The 18317-nt window shown below is 57.9% G+C and overlaps 1 protein-coding gene and 1 long non-coding RNA gene across 3 annotated transcripts; one reads left to right on the plus strand and one right to left on the minus strand.

The window, feature by feature from the left end:
• Positions 1 to 9: 9 nt before the first annotated feature.
• LOC144332223 (uncharacterized) lies at positions 10 to 6889 on the plus strand. Its single transcript, XM_077952173.1, has 4 exons — positions 10 to 2335; positions 2477 to 2580; positions 4122 to 5360; positions 5460 to 6889. Exons 1-3 carry the CDS (start codon positions 2256 to 2258, stop codon positions 4412 to 4414), a joined length of 477 nt encoding a protein of 158 aa, XP_077808299.1. The 5' UTR covers positions 10 to 2255; the 3' UTR covers positions 4415 to 5360; positions 5460 to 6889.
• A 1786-nt stretch (positions 6890 to 8675) lies between these two features.
• LOC144332224 (uncharacterized) lies at positions 8676 to 18276 on the minus strand. Of its 2 annotated transcripts, XR_013400119.1 has the most exons (3): positions 12922 to 13213; positions 12459 to 12659; positions 8676 to 12182 (listed from the first exon to the last, which is right to left on the minus strand). It is a non-coding gene; the product is annotated as an uncharacterized LOC144332224 (long non-coding RNA). The 2 variants fall into 2 exon arrangements; XR_013400120.1 differs by lacking the exon at positions 12922 to 13213 and adding an exon at positions 18127 to 18276 and having other exon boundaries at positions 8676 to 12659.
• Positions 18277 to 18317: the final 41 nt, after the last annotated feature.

Consider the following 18317-nt stretch of genomic DNA (forward strand, 5'->3'; position numbering starts at 1 on the left):
CTCCGCGTCCCGGCCCCCGGCCCCCCCCGCCCCTCAGCCCCCGGCCCAGCCCACCCCCGGATAACAGCTGCGCAGCCTCTCCCCGCAACCCCCGCCTGCGGCCCCTGGGGGCTCCGCGCCGGCCGGAGAAGGGGACCCTTCTTAAAGGGGCGATGGCGCGGCTTCTCGGGTAGCGAGGGGCGGCGCCGAGGCCCCAGAACAGACCCGCAGCTGAGGGGAGCCCGCCCCGGACGCGGCAGGAATGACCGGCGTCCGCCTCCTCCTCCAGGATGACCTTCCCGGCACCTGCTCCCGCCCTGGGCCCGGCGTGAGATCCCCATCAACCTTCCCCGTGGGGGGTCCGAGCGACCCCCATCCCCGAGGCGTTTTCTCTGAAAGTCTCAGAGATTCTTTGACTTGCAGAAGTCCTGGACCCGGGTCCAGAGCTCAGAGGTCCCCTCTACGGGCAGGCGGGCCGAGGACTCAGGAGGAGGGAGTGAGCCGGGCTCGCCCGCTGCCCATAGGGAGCTCCTCTGCTGGAAGGCTGAGATCTGAAGGCCAGGTCTGCTCTAACTGCTGGACCGGCCGGCTGCCTGCGCGGGAGGGGCTTGGGGAGCCGCGGGTTGGAACAGCCTGAGGCCCTGTGCATGGTGGAGGCAGGTCCCAGCTGTCCAGGGCAGGTCCTGGGGTCTGGATGGGGCTGAGCCTGGTAAAGCCTGTGCTTCCGGAAGAAGCTTGTGCTGGAGGCAGGGGATGGTCCCAGCTAGGCCAGAGAGGAGCAGGAACTGGACACAGTGAGCTGGAGCCTGTGGGGGCAGAACAGCAGGAGATCACCGTAGGCGCCGGGCCAGGGCTGCCACTTCGTCTTTACTCAGTGGCAGGGCAAGGCTCCCTGACTGCCACCCACCGTCTGAGGAGCCTGAGATGGGTTTCCCATGGCAACCTGAATTCCTGCCCCGCTGGCAATTTTACGAATTACTGAGGATTCTTGCCTTCCTAATTTTGGATGTATGTCCCGCAGTCCCAGAGATCAGGACTGGTCAACAGAAGACCAAGGGTCAGGTTTTCTGCACTGGGGGAGCCCCCGCACATCTGTAATCCAGGTTCATGGGGGGTGGGTAGCTTCCAAGCCCCAAAGGTCAGAGAGCAAAGGTGTGGCCGGCTGTGGAGGGTGGGGGGAGCCAAAGGTCAGAGAGCAAAGGTGTGACCGGCTGTGGGGGGGCAAAGGTCAGAGAGCAAAGGTGTGGCCGGCTGTGGGGGGGCAAAGGTCAGAGAGCAAAGGTGTGGCCGGCTGTGGGAGGGGGCAAAGGTCCGAGAGCAAAGGTGTGGCCGGCTGTGGAGGGAGGGGGGGGCAAAGGTCAGAGTGCAAAGGTGTGGCCGGCAGTGGAGGGAGGGGCAAAGGTCAGAGAGCAAAGGTGTGGCCGGCTGTGGAGGTGGGGGGCAAAGGTCAGAGAGCAAAGGTGTGGCTGGCTGTGGAGGGAGGGGGAGCCAAGGGTTGTTTGCAGTGTTGGGGACATAAGAATATTCAGGAATTAGATGGTGGTGATGGTTGCACAGCTGTGTGAATATACTGCAGACCACTGGGCACTACACTCTAAAGGGGTGAATATTATTGGTGTGGGGATTGTATCCCAATTTTTAAAAGATACGAAAAAATTAATGTTTATTTGTACAATATATAAGACATTGATTTTTAAATACAGTGGTACCATCCCCGGCCCCCATAACCCTGGTTCCTCCAGGCACTTGGAGCCATTGGTGGAAGGAAGGACGTGGACTCCCGGAAGATGATTTGCAAAGGTGCCACGTAAGCAGAGGAGCCACATAAGCAGAGGCCCAGTACCACATAAGCAGAGGAAGGCCCGGAGCCGGCTGCTGAGGTCCTGAGGCAGAGGGAGGGGCACCTGCTCAGCCTTGCCTGTGTGTGTGGATCCTTCTCTCTCAGTCTCTCTCAGGGGATGCTGCCTGGACATGCGTGCGCTTTGCGGTTCTGTCCTCCCAGGCTGCCTGTGCTTCCTCTTGAAAGCAAAAGCCTTCACTTGCTGAGGATGCGACGATGCCCCAGTGCCCCTTGCAGAAGCCAGTGTCAGAGCCAAGAGCCGTCGTGGGCATCACCTGCTCCAAAGTTACGAGTTCTGGTGAAGGGGTCAGGACAGCCCCTCTGAGAGTTCAGCAGAGCAGGTCTGCACAGGGCCCACACCATGCACAGCCCACACTCCACATGCCTTGGTGCACACTGATGGCAGCAGCCAGCCACGAGGACCAGCGTCGCCCGCATGGACGTTAGAGCAGCCTCCAGAGGCTGGTTCCGTTTCCACACCTGGTTCATGGGTGACACAGTTGTAAGTTGGCCCAGGTCAGTTGTTGGGGCCTGGCCAGCTGTGGGTGGTGAGGTTTTCTCAGACACTTCATCTGCCCTCGCTCTTGTTAGAATTCCTTCTACCTAAGAGCGACAGCTTTAAAAGTGGAATGGCACCACGTCTCCATCCTTACACAGAATCCCACGTGGGAAGACCGTAGTCGGAGGCCCCCACCCTTGCCCAGAGCTGGACTTCGGGGCAGCAGGAAACTACAGTGAGCGTGAGTCACACCTGAGGACAGGTGGGTTGCCTTCAGGCTCTCAACAGGTGTGTCACCTAAGGGGCTGGGGAATGGGGGCTGGAATGCCACGGCCTGCCCACCTTGGGGACTCTGGGCAGAGCTGGAGCAGCCAGGCAGGAAAATATCCCCCAGTTTCCAGAGAGTAAAAGCTGATGGTCCTACCGAGGCATGAAGGACAGTGATGGACAGTGATGGAAGGTGATGGACAGAGGAGGACAGTGATGGACAGAGGAGGACAGTGATAGACAGCAACAGAGAGTGAAGGACAGTGATGGACAGTGACGGGCAGTGATGGACAGCAAAGGACAATAATGGACAGCGGAAGACAGTGGAGGACAATGATGGACAGCAAAGGACAGTGGAGGATAGCAGAGGACAGTGATGGACAGCGAAGGACAGTGATGGAAAGTGATGGACAGCAACAGATAGTGGAGGACAGTGATGGACAGCGGAGGACAGTGATGGAAAGCAGAGAACAGTGGAGGACAGTGATGGACAGAGGAGGACAGAGAAAGACAGCTATGGAAGGACAGCCACCCCAGTCAGCACAAATGAAGGCCGAGTGGGGCCCATGTATTCCTGGGAGGAATGGCAAGCTGGGAAAGGCCGCCAGGGCAGGGAAACTCAGGAGAGCGACAGCTTGTTCAGGCCAGGATCTTGTGCATTTTCTCCTTTTTTCTTTCTTAGTAAACCTGGTGTAGTCATTGTCTGGGGCTGCCATAACAAATTCCCATAAACCTGCGACTTAAAGCCATGGAAGTTTAGTATGTCACAGTTCTGGAGGCCAGACGTCTAACAGCCAGGTGTGGGCAGGGTCGCACTGCCTTCAAAGCTCTGGGGAGGGTCCTTCCTGCCTCTCCCAGCTTCCTTAGCCTGTGGCTGCATCGCTCTGGTCTTTGCCTCCACCTTTGCATGACCTCCTCCTCTCCTGTGTGTCACTTTTTATGATGCTTGTGATGCAATTTTTTTTTTTTTTTTTTTTTTTTGAGACGGAGTCTCGCTGTGTCTCCCAGGCTGGAGTGCAGTGGCGTGATCTTGGCTCACTGCAAGCTCCGCCTCCCGGGTTCATGCCATTCTCCCGCCTCAGCCTCCCAAGTAGCTGAGACTACAGGCGCCCGCCACCACGCCCGGCTAGTTTTTTTTTTTTTTTTGTATTTTTTAGTAGAGACGGGGTTTCACCATGTTAGCCAGGATAGACCTCGTGATCCACCCGCCTCGGCCTCCCAAAGTGCTGGGATTACAGGCTTGAGCCACCGCGCCCGGCCTGTGATGCCATTTAGGGCCCACCTGTGTAATGCAGCATGCTCTTATGTCAAGATCCTTAATCACATCTGCAAAGAACCTTGCCCCAAATTCCCAGCTTCAAGCAATTCGCCTGCCTTGGCCTCCCAAGGTGCTGGGTTTGCAGGCGTGAGCCACTGTGCCAGGTCTAGATTTTGGGGGCCACCGTTCAGTTGCTGCCCTTGGAGTGGTGAGGAGGAGGCTCTGGGGTGTGGAATGCTGCTCTCCCACACCTGCAGCAGCCCCAGCCTGCTCCACAGGGCAGACCTTCCTTGTGGCAGAAACAACAGGAAAAGGAAAAGAAGAGGAATCCAGGCCTGGGTTCCCGGCAGAGCTGTCCGCAGGGCCTGTGCGGGGTGCAAAGGCCCCTCTGTTGTCAGAACACGCCGTCCCCGTCACCAAGAGCAGCCAGAACTGCCGTAGATCATTTCAGATGAAACTGGGAGAAATTTCAACTGCAGCAAACACTCCTGGAAAAGGAGAGGCCGATCCCTGTGGCTCCACGGAGAGCACAGCCCGACCCTTCAGCCGCACCCACAGGCAATGCTGCTGACTCTGCTCTTCCTTTGGAAGAAAAGGTTGCTTGTTGGTTTCCGGTTTACCGCAGACACAGAGAGGCCCCTCTCTGGCTCGGAGCCCGGCCCGGGTCTCTCCAGTCCCAGCTTCTCCTTCCCGAAAGGAACATCCTGCCTAACAGGGCAACACCATGTGCACTCCCAGTGTGGGAATCAGGCTGAGCTGGACTTCAGGGGCAGCCCAGGATGCTTGCATCAGGTGGGGCGTTTCCCGGAGGTTTCTTGGGAGCTGCCTGGGAGTGGCCAACGCTGCTTCCCATCTGGCTTCAGCCCAGGCTTCCTGGGTGAGATTCTTGCTCCCTGGCCCCTCACGGTGCGCGTGGTCCTGTTCCCCGCAATCCCCCACCCCTTGAACTCCGTTCCCACACTCAGGACCCACCCAGATGCCAGCTCCCCGCAGAGCAGTGTGGCCCCCCACTTCCAGCCCTAACAGCACACACCCGGCCCCCCACCTCCATTTTGGAATTTTTCTTCACCAGAAATACCGTTTCCCACCCTGCCTTCTTGTTCTCGGAGGCAGAGGCACTTCAGCTTCCTGGGCCCTCTGTCCCCGAATCGCCTGGTTTCCATTGGCAGTGCCGCCTCTCCCTCACTCGGATTGTCCTGCAATGGCTTCCTTGCGGCCATGCGGGCTGTGTGTGCACAACCTCGGGGGCACATCAACCACGTCCTCGGGCTGGCGGTAGAGACGTGGCCTCGGCCTGAGCGTGGCCATCAGACTCTCCCTGGGACTGTGAGCCCTCGGCTGAGGGGGCAGAGGGGCAGCTAGGATCATGGCCGCAGCTCCCGGAGGGGAGCCCCCAGCCACCGGGCTGTCTTCCTGAGCCTGCTCCCCAGGCCGCGCCTTTCCAGCTTCTGTTGCCGCGACCACAGAACCAGCCCCGGGGCTTTCCTGTCCTTCCTGTCCGGGGTCCTTTCCCAGAGGTGGGAGCTCTGGGCGATGGGCCTGTCCTGGGGGGGTCACGTAGCTTGTTTAAGAAGATCCCCGTGGCTCCTGTGCACACGTGTGGCCTCTCTCCCCAGGGGCTGCTGTGAGCCTGGGAAGTCCCGGGAGGTGTCTCAGTCCCCAGAGAGCAGCCTCCGGTGCACCTTGCACGCCTCACACTCCTCGCCCTCCTGCGGGTCGGCTGACTTTCTCCTCCGCCTCAGCCAAGTCTGCCACGCAGAGCAGGTGGGAACCGAGTGGAGGCCGTGCAGGATTCTGAGTCCCGGTTCTGACACCCACCTGGCTCAGCACCTGCCTCCTCAGCCTCCAGCTGCACGGGTGGCCACAGGCGTCAGGGTGTGATGGCAAATGTGGTGGCAAACGTGGCCGGTTCGGTCAGAGGTCTCTGCATCCTCCACACCTCTGGCCAGGTGAGGCCCAGCCTGTGTCCCTCCCAGCTCTACTGACGGATGGCAGGACGCTGAGAGCCTGAGCCCGTGTATCCTCAGTTCTTGGTGCTTTGCAATGCCCCTGGCCCTGGCTGCAGCCGCCCCCTGGCTGGGCCCTGAGCCTGCCCGCCCTACAACACTCACTCTTCAGGAAGAGAGAGCGTCGGCTGAGAGGAGAGCAAATACATGTAAGGGGAGAGGGTGCTTCCTGAGACACTCAGTGGGACCAGGGCTCCTGTGGTCTCCTGCCTTGGCCATTCCGTCCATCTATGGGAGGGCCTTGGCCTCTCTGCTTTCAAAGCCGGGTGCTGGGGCTAGGGGATTGCAACCACGGCCACTCCACTGCACTGGTTGGGAGCTTGGATCACCTGGGTGCAGAGGAAGTTTCAATGGCAAGGGTGGGTGTGGCTCATCTCGCCCACCCCACAGCCATCGCCGCCCCACAGACACCTCCGGATCCCAGCCTGCCGTCCCTCCTCCTGAGCCTACATTAGGCTCCATCCTTCCCCAGGCCCCATGCCACCAGCAAGAACAGCCCAGCCAGTGCAGACTGCACCCCTCGGCCTCAGCTGGGACTGAGCACCCCGCCCTGTGCTTGCCCAGTGTGCTCTCCCCGGCCCCTGAGGCAGGTGGCCTGATCCCGTCTTCAGAGGGGAAAGCCGACTCTCGGGGAGGCCACACAGCCATGGGGAGTGGGCACAGAAGGAACCCAGCTCCGTGCCAGGCTGTGTCAAGCTGACATTTAGTGCCTGGAAGCAGCTGCGGCCTCTGCAGGGCTTCCTGGCACAGGTGTGGGCTCTTCTAGCGCAGAACGTGGGCTGCACCAGCTTTGGGATGCACCACTTATGGGGTAAGGCCGTGCCCGTGGTTGCTGGCTGACGCCAGGAGTAAATGCCAACACCAAAATAGCGCAACCCAGACCCGGCTGGGTGGCAGGCACTGCCGGTGCCTCTCGAGGGGGCAGCAGGGGCAGCTGCAGATGAGGCACGAAGCCCCAGGACTGGCCGCCTGCCCTCAAAGAGACCCCTGGGTGCCCCCAGCACGAGTCTCTACGTGAAGCCCCCGGCAGGAGAAGGGCTGCCCTGAGCCCCTCAAAGAGACCCCTGGGCCCCCAGCACGAGTCTCTACGTGAAGCCCCCGGCAGGAGAAGGGCTGCCCTGAGCCCAACACAGCACAACACAGAGGCCTCACTGAGTCCAGGCCCCGCCCTGGCCCTCCCCGGGATTGTGAGTCCAGGCCCTAAGCCAGCCCCTACCCTGGATCTCCCCAGACCCTCTCTGTGGGAACCCAGGGGCCAGGGCCGCTCGACCACATCTTGGTAGCTCTCATCTGGGACCTCATCTTTAATCTCAGCAACTCAGGGATCAAAGAGAAAAGCAAGGCCGAGGCAGGCGAGGCTGGGGTTTCTTGCTCAAGCATTCGGATCATTAAACAAATGAAAAAAATCAAAGAGAAGGATAGCCAGGCTGCTGCCTGTGGATCTGTCTGCCCTCCCCGGAGGCCAGCGCCACACACCCCTCCCTCCCTCTGCCTCCCTCTCCTCTCTCTGTCTTTCCTGATGGAGGCCCCGGCGTCTGGCGTGGGGTCCGTGTTTGGGGAGCGCCTCACTCCGTTTGTGTCACTGTAACAAACGCCTCGGACTGGGTTGTACGTAAGCACAGAGTTTTTCTGGAGGCTGGAAGTCCGGCACTGAGTCTTTAGCAGGGTTGCTGCTTGGCAAGAGCTGCTCTCTGCTTCCAGAGGGCGCCTGATTGCTGCCTCCTCCAGGGGGGTCAAAGGCCGTGGCCTCACATGGTGCCAGGAGGGAGGCAGAGGGGGCTCCCTTCCACCTGGAGCCCGTGCACAGGTGCTGTCCCGTTCCCCCAGAAGCCACACGTCTAAGTGCTGTGGGGGGGGGACTCTCTTTGAACACAACTTGTGGAGGAGATGTCACTCAAACCAGAGCGGGAAGTGCCAGGAAGGACTCAGGAGTGCCCCACGGCCATGTCCTGGCTTTGGAAGCACAGGAAGCGCCCAGCAGCCTCATATGATTTTGCTTGAGGAGGAAACACCAGTGCCCCCTCCCCAGTCTCTGCCGCTCCCTCTTCCTGCCGGAGCCCGGGAGGCACCACCCTGCACTGAGAAGCCCCCACAGCAGCCATAGCAGGGACTTCCTTCCGTCCCCATCATCCTCCTGTCACCTCGTTTACTTTTACAAGAACCCCCGGAGGAAGCAAACATCCATTCTCCTGTTCTGCAGATGAGGAGACGGGTGGGGACGCGCTGAATGACCCACGGGAGACAGAGGTGGGGACGTGATGAGCGACCCACGGGAGATGGGGGTGGGGACGCGCTGAGTGACCCACAGGAGATGGGGACGTTCTGAGTAAGCCACAGGACACGGGTGGGGACACTCTGAGTGACCCACGGGAGACGGGGGTGGGGACGCGCTGAGTGACCCACGGGAGACGGGTGGGGACGCGCTGAGTGACCCATGGGAGACGGGGATGGGGACGCACTGAGTGACCCCACAGCTCAGAAGTGGAAGGACTGAGTTTCACTCCAGGTCCTGGGACTCCCAGTCCCCAGGGCTGGGGCTCTGGCAGCGCCTCCTCACCCCGGTGTGGGAGTGAACGGCACAGGACGCCTGGACTGCAGGCGCAGAGAGAGAGGACGCCTGGACTGCGGTACGGAGAGGGCGCACCTGCAGACAGGTGGGGGCCCTCAGCAGGAGACACCTGTGTGCAGGAAGTAAGCTGCACCTCGTCACTAGTCACCCACGGGGCCACACACAGACCCTCCTGCTCCCCTGAAACCCCCTCCTGCTGGCCCCCAGTCAGTGCTTCCCCCCCAGAAGGAGTGTCAGAGACAAAACAACACATTTAGTTTCGAGATCTGAGTTGGGTTTTATTTGCGACTCTAGAATCGGGCAACACCTCTTTCCATAAAACACAACGAACGCTCTAATGAGCTGAGGGGAGGTCGGTTTCACAGACAGAAGAGGCCCAAGGAAAGCAGACAGAGACCAAAGGCGTGCTGGTCACTTCAAAGTTACTTTTCCTGTAAAGGTTAAAGCAGAGGATTAAAGCCCACCCCTGTGATCCCAGCACTTTGGGAGGTCGAGGGGGGCAGATCACTGGAAGTCAGTGGTTCGAGACCAGCCTGGCCAACATGGTGAAACCCTGTTTCTACCAAAAATACAAAAATTAGCTGGGTGTGGTGATGCATACCTGTAATCCCAGCTACTCAGGAGACCGAGGCAGGAGAACTGCCTGAACCCGGGAGGCGGAGGTTGTAGTGAGCTGAGCTTGAACCACTGCACTCTAGCCTGGGTGACAGAGCGAGACTCCATCTCAAAAGAAAAAAAAACAAAAAAGGCCGGGTGCGTTGGCTCACACCTGTAATCCCAGCACTTTGGGAGGCTGAAGCGGGCAGATCACGAGGTCAGGAGATAGAGACTGTCCTGGCCAACATGGTGAAACCCTGTCTCTACTAAAAATACAAAAATTAGCCGGGCATGGTGGTGCACACCTGTAGTCCCAGCTACTCAGGAGGCTGAGGCAGGAGAATCGCTTGAACCCATGAGGCAAAGCTTGCAGTGAGCCAAGATCACGCCGCTGTACTCCAGCCTGGGGATAGAGTGAGACTCCGTCTCAAAAAAAAAAAAAAAAAAAAAAGGGTTAAAGCAGAGGTGACTTCCTTATCATGTCGGCTTCTTGTTGGCTTCTGGTGGCTGTTTGGGGACTTGGCTGCTATCTCTCCCTGGTTTCTGGAAAGGGTGGGGGCGGTCAGATACAGATCTTAGGAACCGCAGCATGAGTGACTCCATTTTGGTTTTGCCTGTTGGGCCTCCTGCAGGAGCTCCGTCCAAACCAACAGCCTCTGCATTCAGTTTTCTTTGACAGGAGCAGTTGTCGGCCCCTGCCCAGCACTGGTGGGTCTCGCCTGTTATGGGGGGTGGTCTATGTAAGTGGATGGCGCAGCCCAGACCGTGTCCAGTGCGGCATGAGACTCGTCTGTGTCCTGGTGGCAGTGGTGTGCTTGTTTGCGTGGCTGTGCGGTCCTTAGCGATGTGGACACGTGGCGTCCGCTTGCCATGCCCCTGTGCATTTTCTGGTTGCCTCGGCTGCTGGCTGTAGTGGGGACGGTGGCTGTGAGCCTCTAGACTGTGCTGCTCGGGGACTTCAGGGCCAGGCACATGCCTAGCTGTCCGTGTCTCCAGCACACGAGCTTGTGGCTTCTCCAGGCTCAGAAACACACCAGCCTTCCTGCTGCTGGGCCTTTGCTTCCTCACTACCCTACAGCACCCGGGAAGGGCCAAGGCCTGCATCGGGGCCGCCCGCCTGCTCTTCGTGGCGTTCACTGCCGTCCGTCTGGTCATCCCTCGAAGGGGGACACTCTGAGTTGTGCCTGCCCCACAACATGCTCCCAGCGCAGAACCTGGAACCCAGCAGACGCTCAGAAATGTCAGTGTTGAATGAATCAACACGGGCGGTGTTGGATGACTAATTAACAAAGTCATCTCAAAACAGAGGTGTGAGTTGGGGACCCAGTGAGCATTCCTCAAAGTCTCTAAAGAAACAGATCTCATTTCTGAGACTTGGCCCAGCCAGAGCCGCCTGCTATAAACTTGGGATTTCACCAAGAGCTCCCATTTCATCCTTAAAATGCACTTGAATTTCACTTTGTAATGTACTTAAGCTTGTTTTAATATTGAAACAATGTTATTTTTTTTTTTTCTAGATGAAGTCTCGCTCTGTCACCCAGGCATTGGCATTGGCGCGATCTCGGCTCACTGCAACCTCCACCTCCCGGGTTCAAGCGATTCTCCTGCCTCAGCCTCCTGAGTAGCTGGAATTACCGGCGCCCACCACCACACCTGGCTAATTTTTGTATTTCTGGTAGAGACAGGGTCTCACCATGTTAGTCAAGCTGGTCTCGAACTCCTGACCTCAGATGATCTGCCCCCCTCGGCCTCCCAAAGTGCTGGGATTGCAGGTGTGAGCCGCAGCACCCGGCCTGAAACAATATTTTAAACTGCTGGTCAGGTCAAGCGTTTATCTGCCTCTGCACAAGCCCCGCCCCCTTTCCTGGGCAGGGGTTGGATGGGGAGATGTCTCAGTGCCCCCGCAGCCCAGTCCCTTCTCTCCCCACACTGTCCCTGCCCCCGACCCTCACACTGCCTGGTCCTGCAGAAGAGAAGCAGCCCAGTTTGGGAAGCTGGTAATGCCCACCAGTCGGTCACCAGCGTTGGTACCGCTTTGGCTGTTGGAAGCCAGCTGGGCCTGGGAACACATGGGAACAACTCCCATCGCACAGGAAGAGTCTCCCGGTCCCTCGGGAGCATGGAAGCACAGCCACACAGCGCCTGTTTGCGGCAAGGCTCTCAATACCTTGCCCTCTGTGCCCAATACCTTGGTCTTCTGCTAGGGGTCCTCACAGTCTGGGGAAACTGAGTCCACATGGGCCTCAGGGCTGGAGCTTGGAGCCCAGGGCACCCAGTCAGCACATTCTATCCTCCTGGCCGGTGATTGTTTGGACGTGGACACACGACCCCAGCTAGGCCCATCAGGGTGGAGCGTGAGCTTTTGGCTGGGATGCTGGTGCAAGGTTACTTTGTCTTGCTGGAGGCGAATCATGAAGCTTGCAGCCTTAGAAGCTGCCAGAAGCATCTTGGGATCTCAGGATGAAGATGGAAATGCACACGCACACAGAGCGCTCAGCAATAGTGTTGAGCTGCTGGATCAAGTCACACCTGAAATTGAACTTTGTTCTAGACTTTTCATCACACAAATCAATACATTCCCTTTGCTAAGCCATTTGGGGTTGAGATTTTTGCCTCTAGCAACTAGAATCTGGAAAGATTCCTGGCTAAGATGCGCATGGGAGGGGCCAAAGCAGGAGGACCCTGTGGGTCCAGCTGTCACAGCCCCAGGATCTGAGCTGTCAGTTCTGCAGTCTGAGGAGCTGGCCCTGTCTCAGCACATTCTTAACTGTGACTCCTTAGCCGCCGTGGGCACGCATAATTCAGCACAGCTGCGAGTTTGTTGGAGCTCAGGACAGAGCAGCTCAGAATTGTCAAGCAACATTTGTACTTCTGGGCGATGCACACACCCTGACATTCCTCCCATTTCCTTCTGTCCTGGGCCCCAGTTCTTCCCGGACGCCATGCACAGGCAGCAGCGGGGTGGGGTCAGACAGGGCTGGAACTAGCCACTTGTAGTCCCCCCATGCAGCGGGTCAGAAGCCAGGACCAAGGCAGCACCGTCGTGGGCAGCCCCGGGTCAACCCCGCACGCTTCTCTCCAGGACCAAGGCAGCATCATCATGGGCAACCCTGGGCCAACCCCACGTACTTCTCTCCAGACACAGGACAAAGCCGTTTCAGAAGGACCTGGTGGTGGAAGGTGATCAACAGGAGACAAAAATGGGCAGAGAAAAACACAGGCATCCATAGGACACGCCATGGCCAGGGTGTGTTTACTTGGCCTCACCACCATTAAGACGATGAAAATTAAACAGCAATGGTAACGTGTGTGCTTAGAGACTGGCGGAGACAGCCCCCTTGGTAATGGAAGCCCGGGAGGGGATGCAAGGAACAGGCACTCTCTCATCAGCACATCTGGCACGGGGTTTGGAGGACAATTTGGTGGAATCTCCCAGAACTTACCTGGCACTTCCACCTCTAGAGGTCTATGCTGTGGAAATACTCGCACAAACAGAGAGAGGTCACCGTACAAGTATGTCCATTGCAACATCGATGGTAAAACAAAGTAATGATGATTGTGACAGCAGAACTCTGTCTTCCAATCAGAGGCCAGTTAGAGAAGGTAAGACACGCCAGTGGTTAAGAGGAACGAGCGAGCCTCTGCTATAGAGGAGACACAAGAAAGCCACCAAGCGAGGTGTGAGTGGCAGGGAAGCCCACGCCGTGTGCCTGCTTTAGCGGAAAACAAAATCTGGGCAGGTCCACCCCAAACTGCTGGCCGTGCTCCCTCTGGAGGCCCTGCCCAGGACCAGAGGGGCTTTCAAGCCTCTGAGGCCCCCATGGTGCCCTGGGGTTGCAGGCTCCCTCCTTCCTGGAAGCCCCTCCTGCGAGTCAGCTCCCCCGCCCCTGCCCCACTTCTTCCCACCTGTCACCGCTCAAGCTGGCCGTGATCATGGTGGCAATGCAGGACCCAGCAGTTGAGCCACAGGAATTTCCCTGGAGCTGCCTCTGTGTGAGCCCTGGCCGGACACACCAAGAGACAGGGAGGGGGTGAGGGGACGAGCCAGCCCTCCAGCCACTCCCAGACAACGGGGCAGGGCAGGGCCAGGGGAGTGACCAGGATTCTCTCAGGTGGAGGGTGCAGAGGGCGTGGGTGAGTGAGCAGGGGTTGGAGGCCCCCAGCAGCTGCATGAGAGGGCGGGGCAGAGACAAGACCAGAACCCAAGTTCCTGGGAGGCCTGGAATGACGACTTTATTCCTGGGATTTTATTCCTAGGATGACGGTGCTGAGCGAGGTCTGGGCAGAAAGAAGGAACTACTGGACAGGAGAACTTCTGGGGACTGTACCAGGCAGCGTGGAGCTCTGAGCGTGGAGCAGCCTGAGCACGGAGCAGCCCAGCGAGGGGGGCTTTGGCTCAAGGTGACCTGACTTGCAGGTTGACACTGGTGATGGAGAGGGCTGCAGAGAGCAAGGCGACGATCCAGGAGGATTTCCCCTTTGCTATGCTGCTGGCCCCTCCCCTTCACCCCCACTAAGAGATGCTGGCACCCATCACGGCACACGGCAGCTGGAATGCCAGCTGGGGGGGCTGCTGTCGTAGGTCAGGTTCCCTGGAGGCTGAAGACAGGGATTGCTGTGCCAGTGATTCTTTGGGAGGTGCTTGTTTTAATCTGCTCGGGCTGCTGTAACAAAATCCAGTAGACTGTGTGGCTTATAAACAACAGAAATTCATTTCTCACAGTTCTGGAGGCTGGAAGTTCAAGATCAAGGCATCAAGGCATGGGAATATTCTGGGCTGGATGAGGGGCTGCTGCCTAAGAGCTGACACCTCCTCTCCGTGTCCTTGCACGGGAAAAGGGGTTGGGTCTCTCTGGGGTCCCTTTTATGAAGGCACTCATCCCATTCATGAGGGCTCTGCCTTTGAGACCTCATCACCTCCCAAAGGCCTCATCTCCTGAAACCATCACATTGGCGGTTGGGATTTCAACATGGGAATTTAGAGGAACACCAGCATTCAGGCGTGCTCCCTGGAGAAAGGTGAGCGGGATGCAGGATGGGAGGAGCTGAGCTGGGAGGGGCTCTCAGCTGGATGCATGACCATGTCTGCTGGGCTGAGCCTCAGTTTTCTTTTTCTTTTTTTTTTTGAGGCGGAGTCTTGCTCTGTCGCCCAGGCTGGAGTGCAGTGGCGCGATCTCGGCTCACTGCAAGCTCCGCCTCCCGGGTTCCCGCCATTCTCCTGCCTCAGCCTCCCGAGTAGCTGGGACTACAGGCGCCGCCACCACGCCCGGCTAATTTTTTTTGTATTTTTAGTGGAGACGGGGTTTCACCGTGTTAGCCAGGATGGTCTCGATCTCCCGACCTCGTGATCCGCCCGCCTCGGCCTCCCAAAGTGCTGGGATTACAGGCTTGAGCCACCGTGCCCGGCCAGCCTCAGTTTTCAAGGTGAGCTCAGAGTCCGGGGGAGACTAAGGGCTCTGGAGACACTAAGGCCAGATGCGCCTCTCATGGGGGCCTGGAGCCCTGGACAGTTGACGAGACCAAGAGTCATTTCGAGACGCCCGTTGGTCCTGCCATGCAGGAGGCTCCCGGCCACTCCTTAGATGCAGACAGCGGGGCTTCCCAAGAGCTGCACAAATTGCTGGAGTGGGAGGTGCTTTGACCGTGCAGGGGCCCCGTGGAGGGCGGATCAGGCAGGAAGGGACATGGTGCCTGGGGCCCCTGACCCTCTGGCTATGCTGGAGGCATTCCAGCAAGGCTGGCCCGGGGCCTCTGGGGTGGGGGTGGCCTGGGGCCCCATCTGTGTGCTGCTGCCACCCACTGTGGGACTTTGGGCATGTGTCTCCATAGTCTGATCCCCAGCCTTGGCAGCTATGCAACGTGTGGATGCAGCAGGACCTGCCTTGCAAGGAAGCCCTAGGAGGGCGGCTGCCCTTGGGGATGCCCCATAACTGACCCAGTATGGTGACCCTAAGCTGATGAGCCTGAAGGCATGTACCCATACATGCAGTACCCATGCACAGAAATGCACGCACACACACACGTACATGCACATATACACACACTGCACATATGTGTGTGCACACACCCCAACCTTGGGTAGCTCGAGCTGCTCCTCAGGCTCTGCCACCCCTGCTGGGAGCTGGCTGGACGCTGTGGACAAGGCTGACTGGCTGTGAGGCCCACACAGGGTCACAGAGGACCTGTGCTCAAGGCCCTGCCCACTTTCTCTGTTCCTTGTGTTTAGAATGAAACCTCTGTGGTCCTCACCCCGGAACTGACGCTGTATCTCCCCATCACAGGGCACGCCTGGCCCTGGCCCAGTGGATGGCTGGCTCCACACACCCTTCTCCTTCCAAAAAGGGCATTACAGACTTCTGGGTGCAAAGCTTCGCTCCACCACTTACCATCTTTTTCACTTTGGGCAAATTATTGAATTGTACTGTGCCCCGGCTTCCTCGTCTGAACAATGGGTTCATATCAGAGTGGATGGTTGTGTGGTTTAAATGTGCTCTTCCTCATCGAGCCCAGGGTTGCGATTCTGGCAAGTGCTCAGCCAGTGTAGGCTTGAAAGGGAAATTGGAGGCCTTGTTCCACAGATGGGTGACCTGGGTCTAGGGACCTTGTTCCACAGATGGGTGACCTGAGTCCAGGGAAAGGCAGTGCTTTGCCACAGGTCCCACGACTTCACAGGTGACCTGGACTCCTGCCTGGCTCACAGCAGCTTCATTCCTGCTCACCTGCCTGTGGCAGCTCTGCACAGCCGTTTACTCAGAAGTTCTCATTTCACTGTTTTTGTATTATTGTTTGATTTTATTCACATCAAGACCTTCAAGAGCCTCAGGGAGGAAAGCACAGAGATGATCGCATTACTATAACTGAAAATTAATGGACTGCTGGCAGTTCTAGAAGAAAAACAAATTATCTAAATATTTTAGATGGGAAAATAGAATGTTTTCAATTTGCAGCTGCAGGTTCCGCACCATTCCCCACTCCATTGCCAGATCCCGCCACCGAGTGAGCTTTGGCCCCGCTGTGAGTTGGCCACTGCGAGCCAGGGATTGCAGGGAGAGGCGAGGCTGCTGTGGATGCTGTGAGGCAGGAGCTACCCTGTCCTTGGAAGGGCCACGCCTCTGATCTGAGCTGTAGGAACTGGGGCCTTGCTCTAGGGGTGGAGGTAGCCCCAGACCTCCCAGAGTCTGGGTGGGCCTGGTTGATGAGGCAGCACTCTGACTACTGGCTTTACAATCAGAAAACTGCAAGTTCAGCTTCCACTGGTCACCCAATGCCAGATGTTGGCCCCAACTGTGCCCCTTCCAAGATTGCCTTCCCTTTTCCTCTCCTCCTTTTCAGCTTCTCAACCTTCACAGTCCACCTCTTCCAGGCAGCCCACTGTGACTAATCCAGGACATGGCTCCCACTCTCTGAACTCATGGCACCCACACAGTCCTGACCATGAGATCCGGTGCTGAAATCTACACTGTTCCAACTGCCACTTGTGTCCATGCTGCTGGTAGATGTGCCTGTGCACATCACCTTGGCCCTCTCCTTTCTGTGCACACCAGTGGTTTCTTACTGCAAGAACTGGTGACTCCCTCCTGAGGGCAAATAAACGGCATTGAGACACCATTTTGTACCCACAAGTCCTGCTGCCGTCAAAAGACCAACAATACCCAGTGTTGACAGACACACAGAGCAGCTGGACCTCACACATCGCTGGCAGAAGTGTGAAATGCTTACCATCTTTTTTGTTGTTGTTGTTGTTTTGAGATGCAGTCGCGCTCTGTCGCCCAGGCTGGAGTGCAGTGGCGCAATCTCAGCTCACTGCAACCTCCACCTCCAGGGTTCAAGCAATTCTGCTTCAGCCTCCTGAGTAGCTGGGATTACAGGTGTGCGCCCCCAAGCCCAGCTAATTTTTGTATTTTTAGTAGAGATGAGGTTTCGCCACGTTGGCCAGGCTGGTCTTGAACTCCTGACCTCTGGTGATCCGCCTGCCCCGGCCTTCCAAAGTGTTGGGATTACAGGCGTGAGTCACTGCGCTCGACCACTTAGCATGTTTTAATAATGTTCCATACCCACCTACTCAGGACCCAGAAATTTCACTTCTAGTTAATCACCTAAGAGGAAGAAAAAATATGCCTACACAAAGACCTTTCAAGATAGCTTTACTCATACTAGCCAAAACTGACACGACCCCAGTGTCCAAAGTGTGAATAAATGAAGGAAGTGGCGTGTTTCCCATGGCACACTGCTCGGCAATAAAAAGGAACCAGTTACGGGTACGTGCAATGTGGCTGAATCTCTGAGACATCACGTTAAAGGAAAGCCATCACGAAGGTATATTTTGCACAGCTCTATTTGTGTGATATTCCAGAAGAGACAAAACTAAGATATGGCGATATTGGAATCAGAAGAGTGGCTGCCTCTGATGGAAATGTTCTATAATTGACTATGGTAGACATTACGTGGGGGTATGCATTTGTCAAAACTCATTGAACTGCACGTTTTGCAGTGTGTAGCTTATACCTCAATAAAAATGTTTATTCTCCATCATTTCGAAAGTCAACCAGATCAATGAGGAACACATAGAATGCACAGAAAAAAACAAAGTAAAAACAAAACAAAAAATTACGTGCAACTAACCTCCCACAGGTGATCACTTTTTCAGCTGTGTACCTTCCTAGTGCAGACCATTGCACACCTGCACCCTGGGGCATCTGCGTGGCAGGGGTGGGGGCCTGCGGACCCTCTTAACCCCGCCGCCTCCCACCAGGGCCCAAAGGCTCGGGTGGTGGAAGAGAGACTCAGACCCCAGGGCGGGAGCACGGGCCCCAGGACGCAACCCTCCATCCCCGCGCCGGTCCCCCGCTGCCCACTGCCCGTGACCCTCGCCTCCCTGCCTGTCACCCGCTGCCCCGGTCCTCCTACCCGAGTCCCCCTGCCGGTCCCCAGCTGTCCTGGCCCCTCTGCCCCCGCCCCGTAGACCTCGCCCCTCTGCCCGTCCTCCATGGCCCCCGGTCCTCCTACCCCCGTCCCCTTGCCGGGCGGTTCCAGCCCCGCAGCTCCCCCCCAGGCCCCCACTCGCCCCGCCCCCGTTGTCGGCCCCCGGTGAACGCGCCGTCCCAGAAGCACCTCAGTTTGGTTCCACGGATGCACGGACGCTTCTCCCGCCCGGCCCCCAAATGCTGCTGTCCTCCGCGGCCACCGCGATCAGGGGCGGTCCGGGACCTGGGGTGGGAGTTGGACGTTGCGGCTACGCGTCTCCATGGCGACCGGGCGAGTGCGCGCCTGGGGGGCTGGGGCCTGAGGCGGAAGTCCCGCCC

Source organism: Macaca mulatta, chromosome 10 (assembly GCF_049350105.2).
Source record: "Macaca mulatta isolate MMU2019108-1 chromosome 10, T2T-MMU8v2.0, whole genome shotgun sequence".
NCBI lineage: Eukaryota > Metazoa > Chordata > Mammalia > Primates > Cercopithecidae > Macaca > Macaca mulatta.

What these genes read in the sequence shown, in the direction of transcription:
- LOC144332223 (XM_077952173.1), top strand. Translation starts at nt 2,256, where the DNA reads ATGGACGTTAGAGCAGCCTCCAGAGGCTGGTTCCGTTTCCACACCTGG. An exon ending in ACAGTTGTAAGTTGGCCCAG is followed by an intron (nt 2,336 to 2,476) that starts GTCAGTTGTTGG and finishes ATCCTTACACAG; the next exon opens with AATCCCACGTGGGAAGACCG. An exon ending in TGAGTCACACCTGAGGACAG is followed by an intron (nt 2,581 to 4,121) that starts GTGGGTTGCCTT and finishes CCTGCTCCACAG; the next exon opens with GGCAGACCTTCCTTGTGGCA.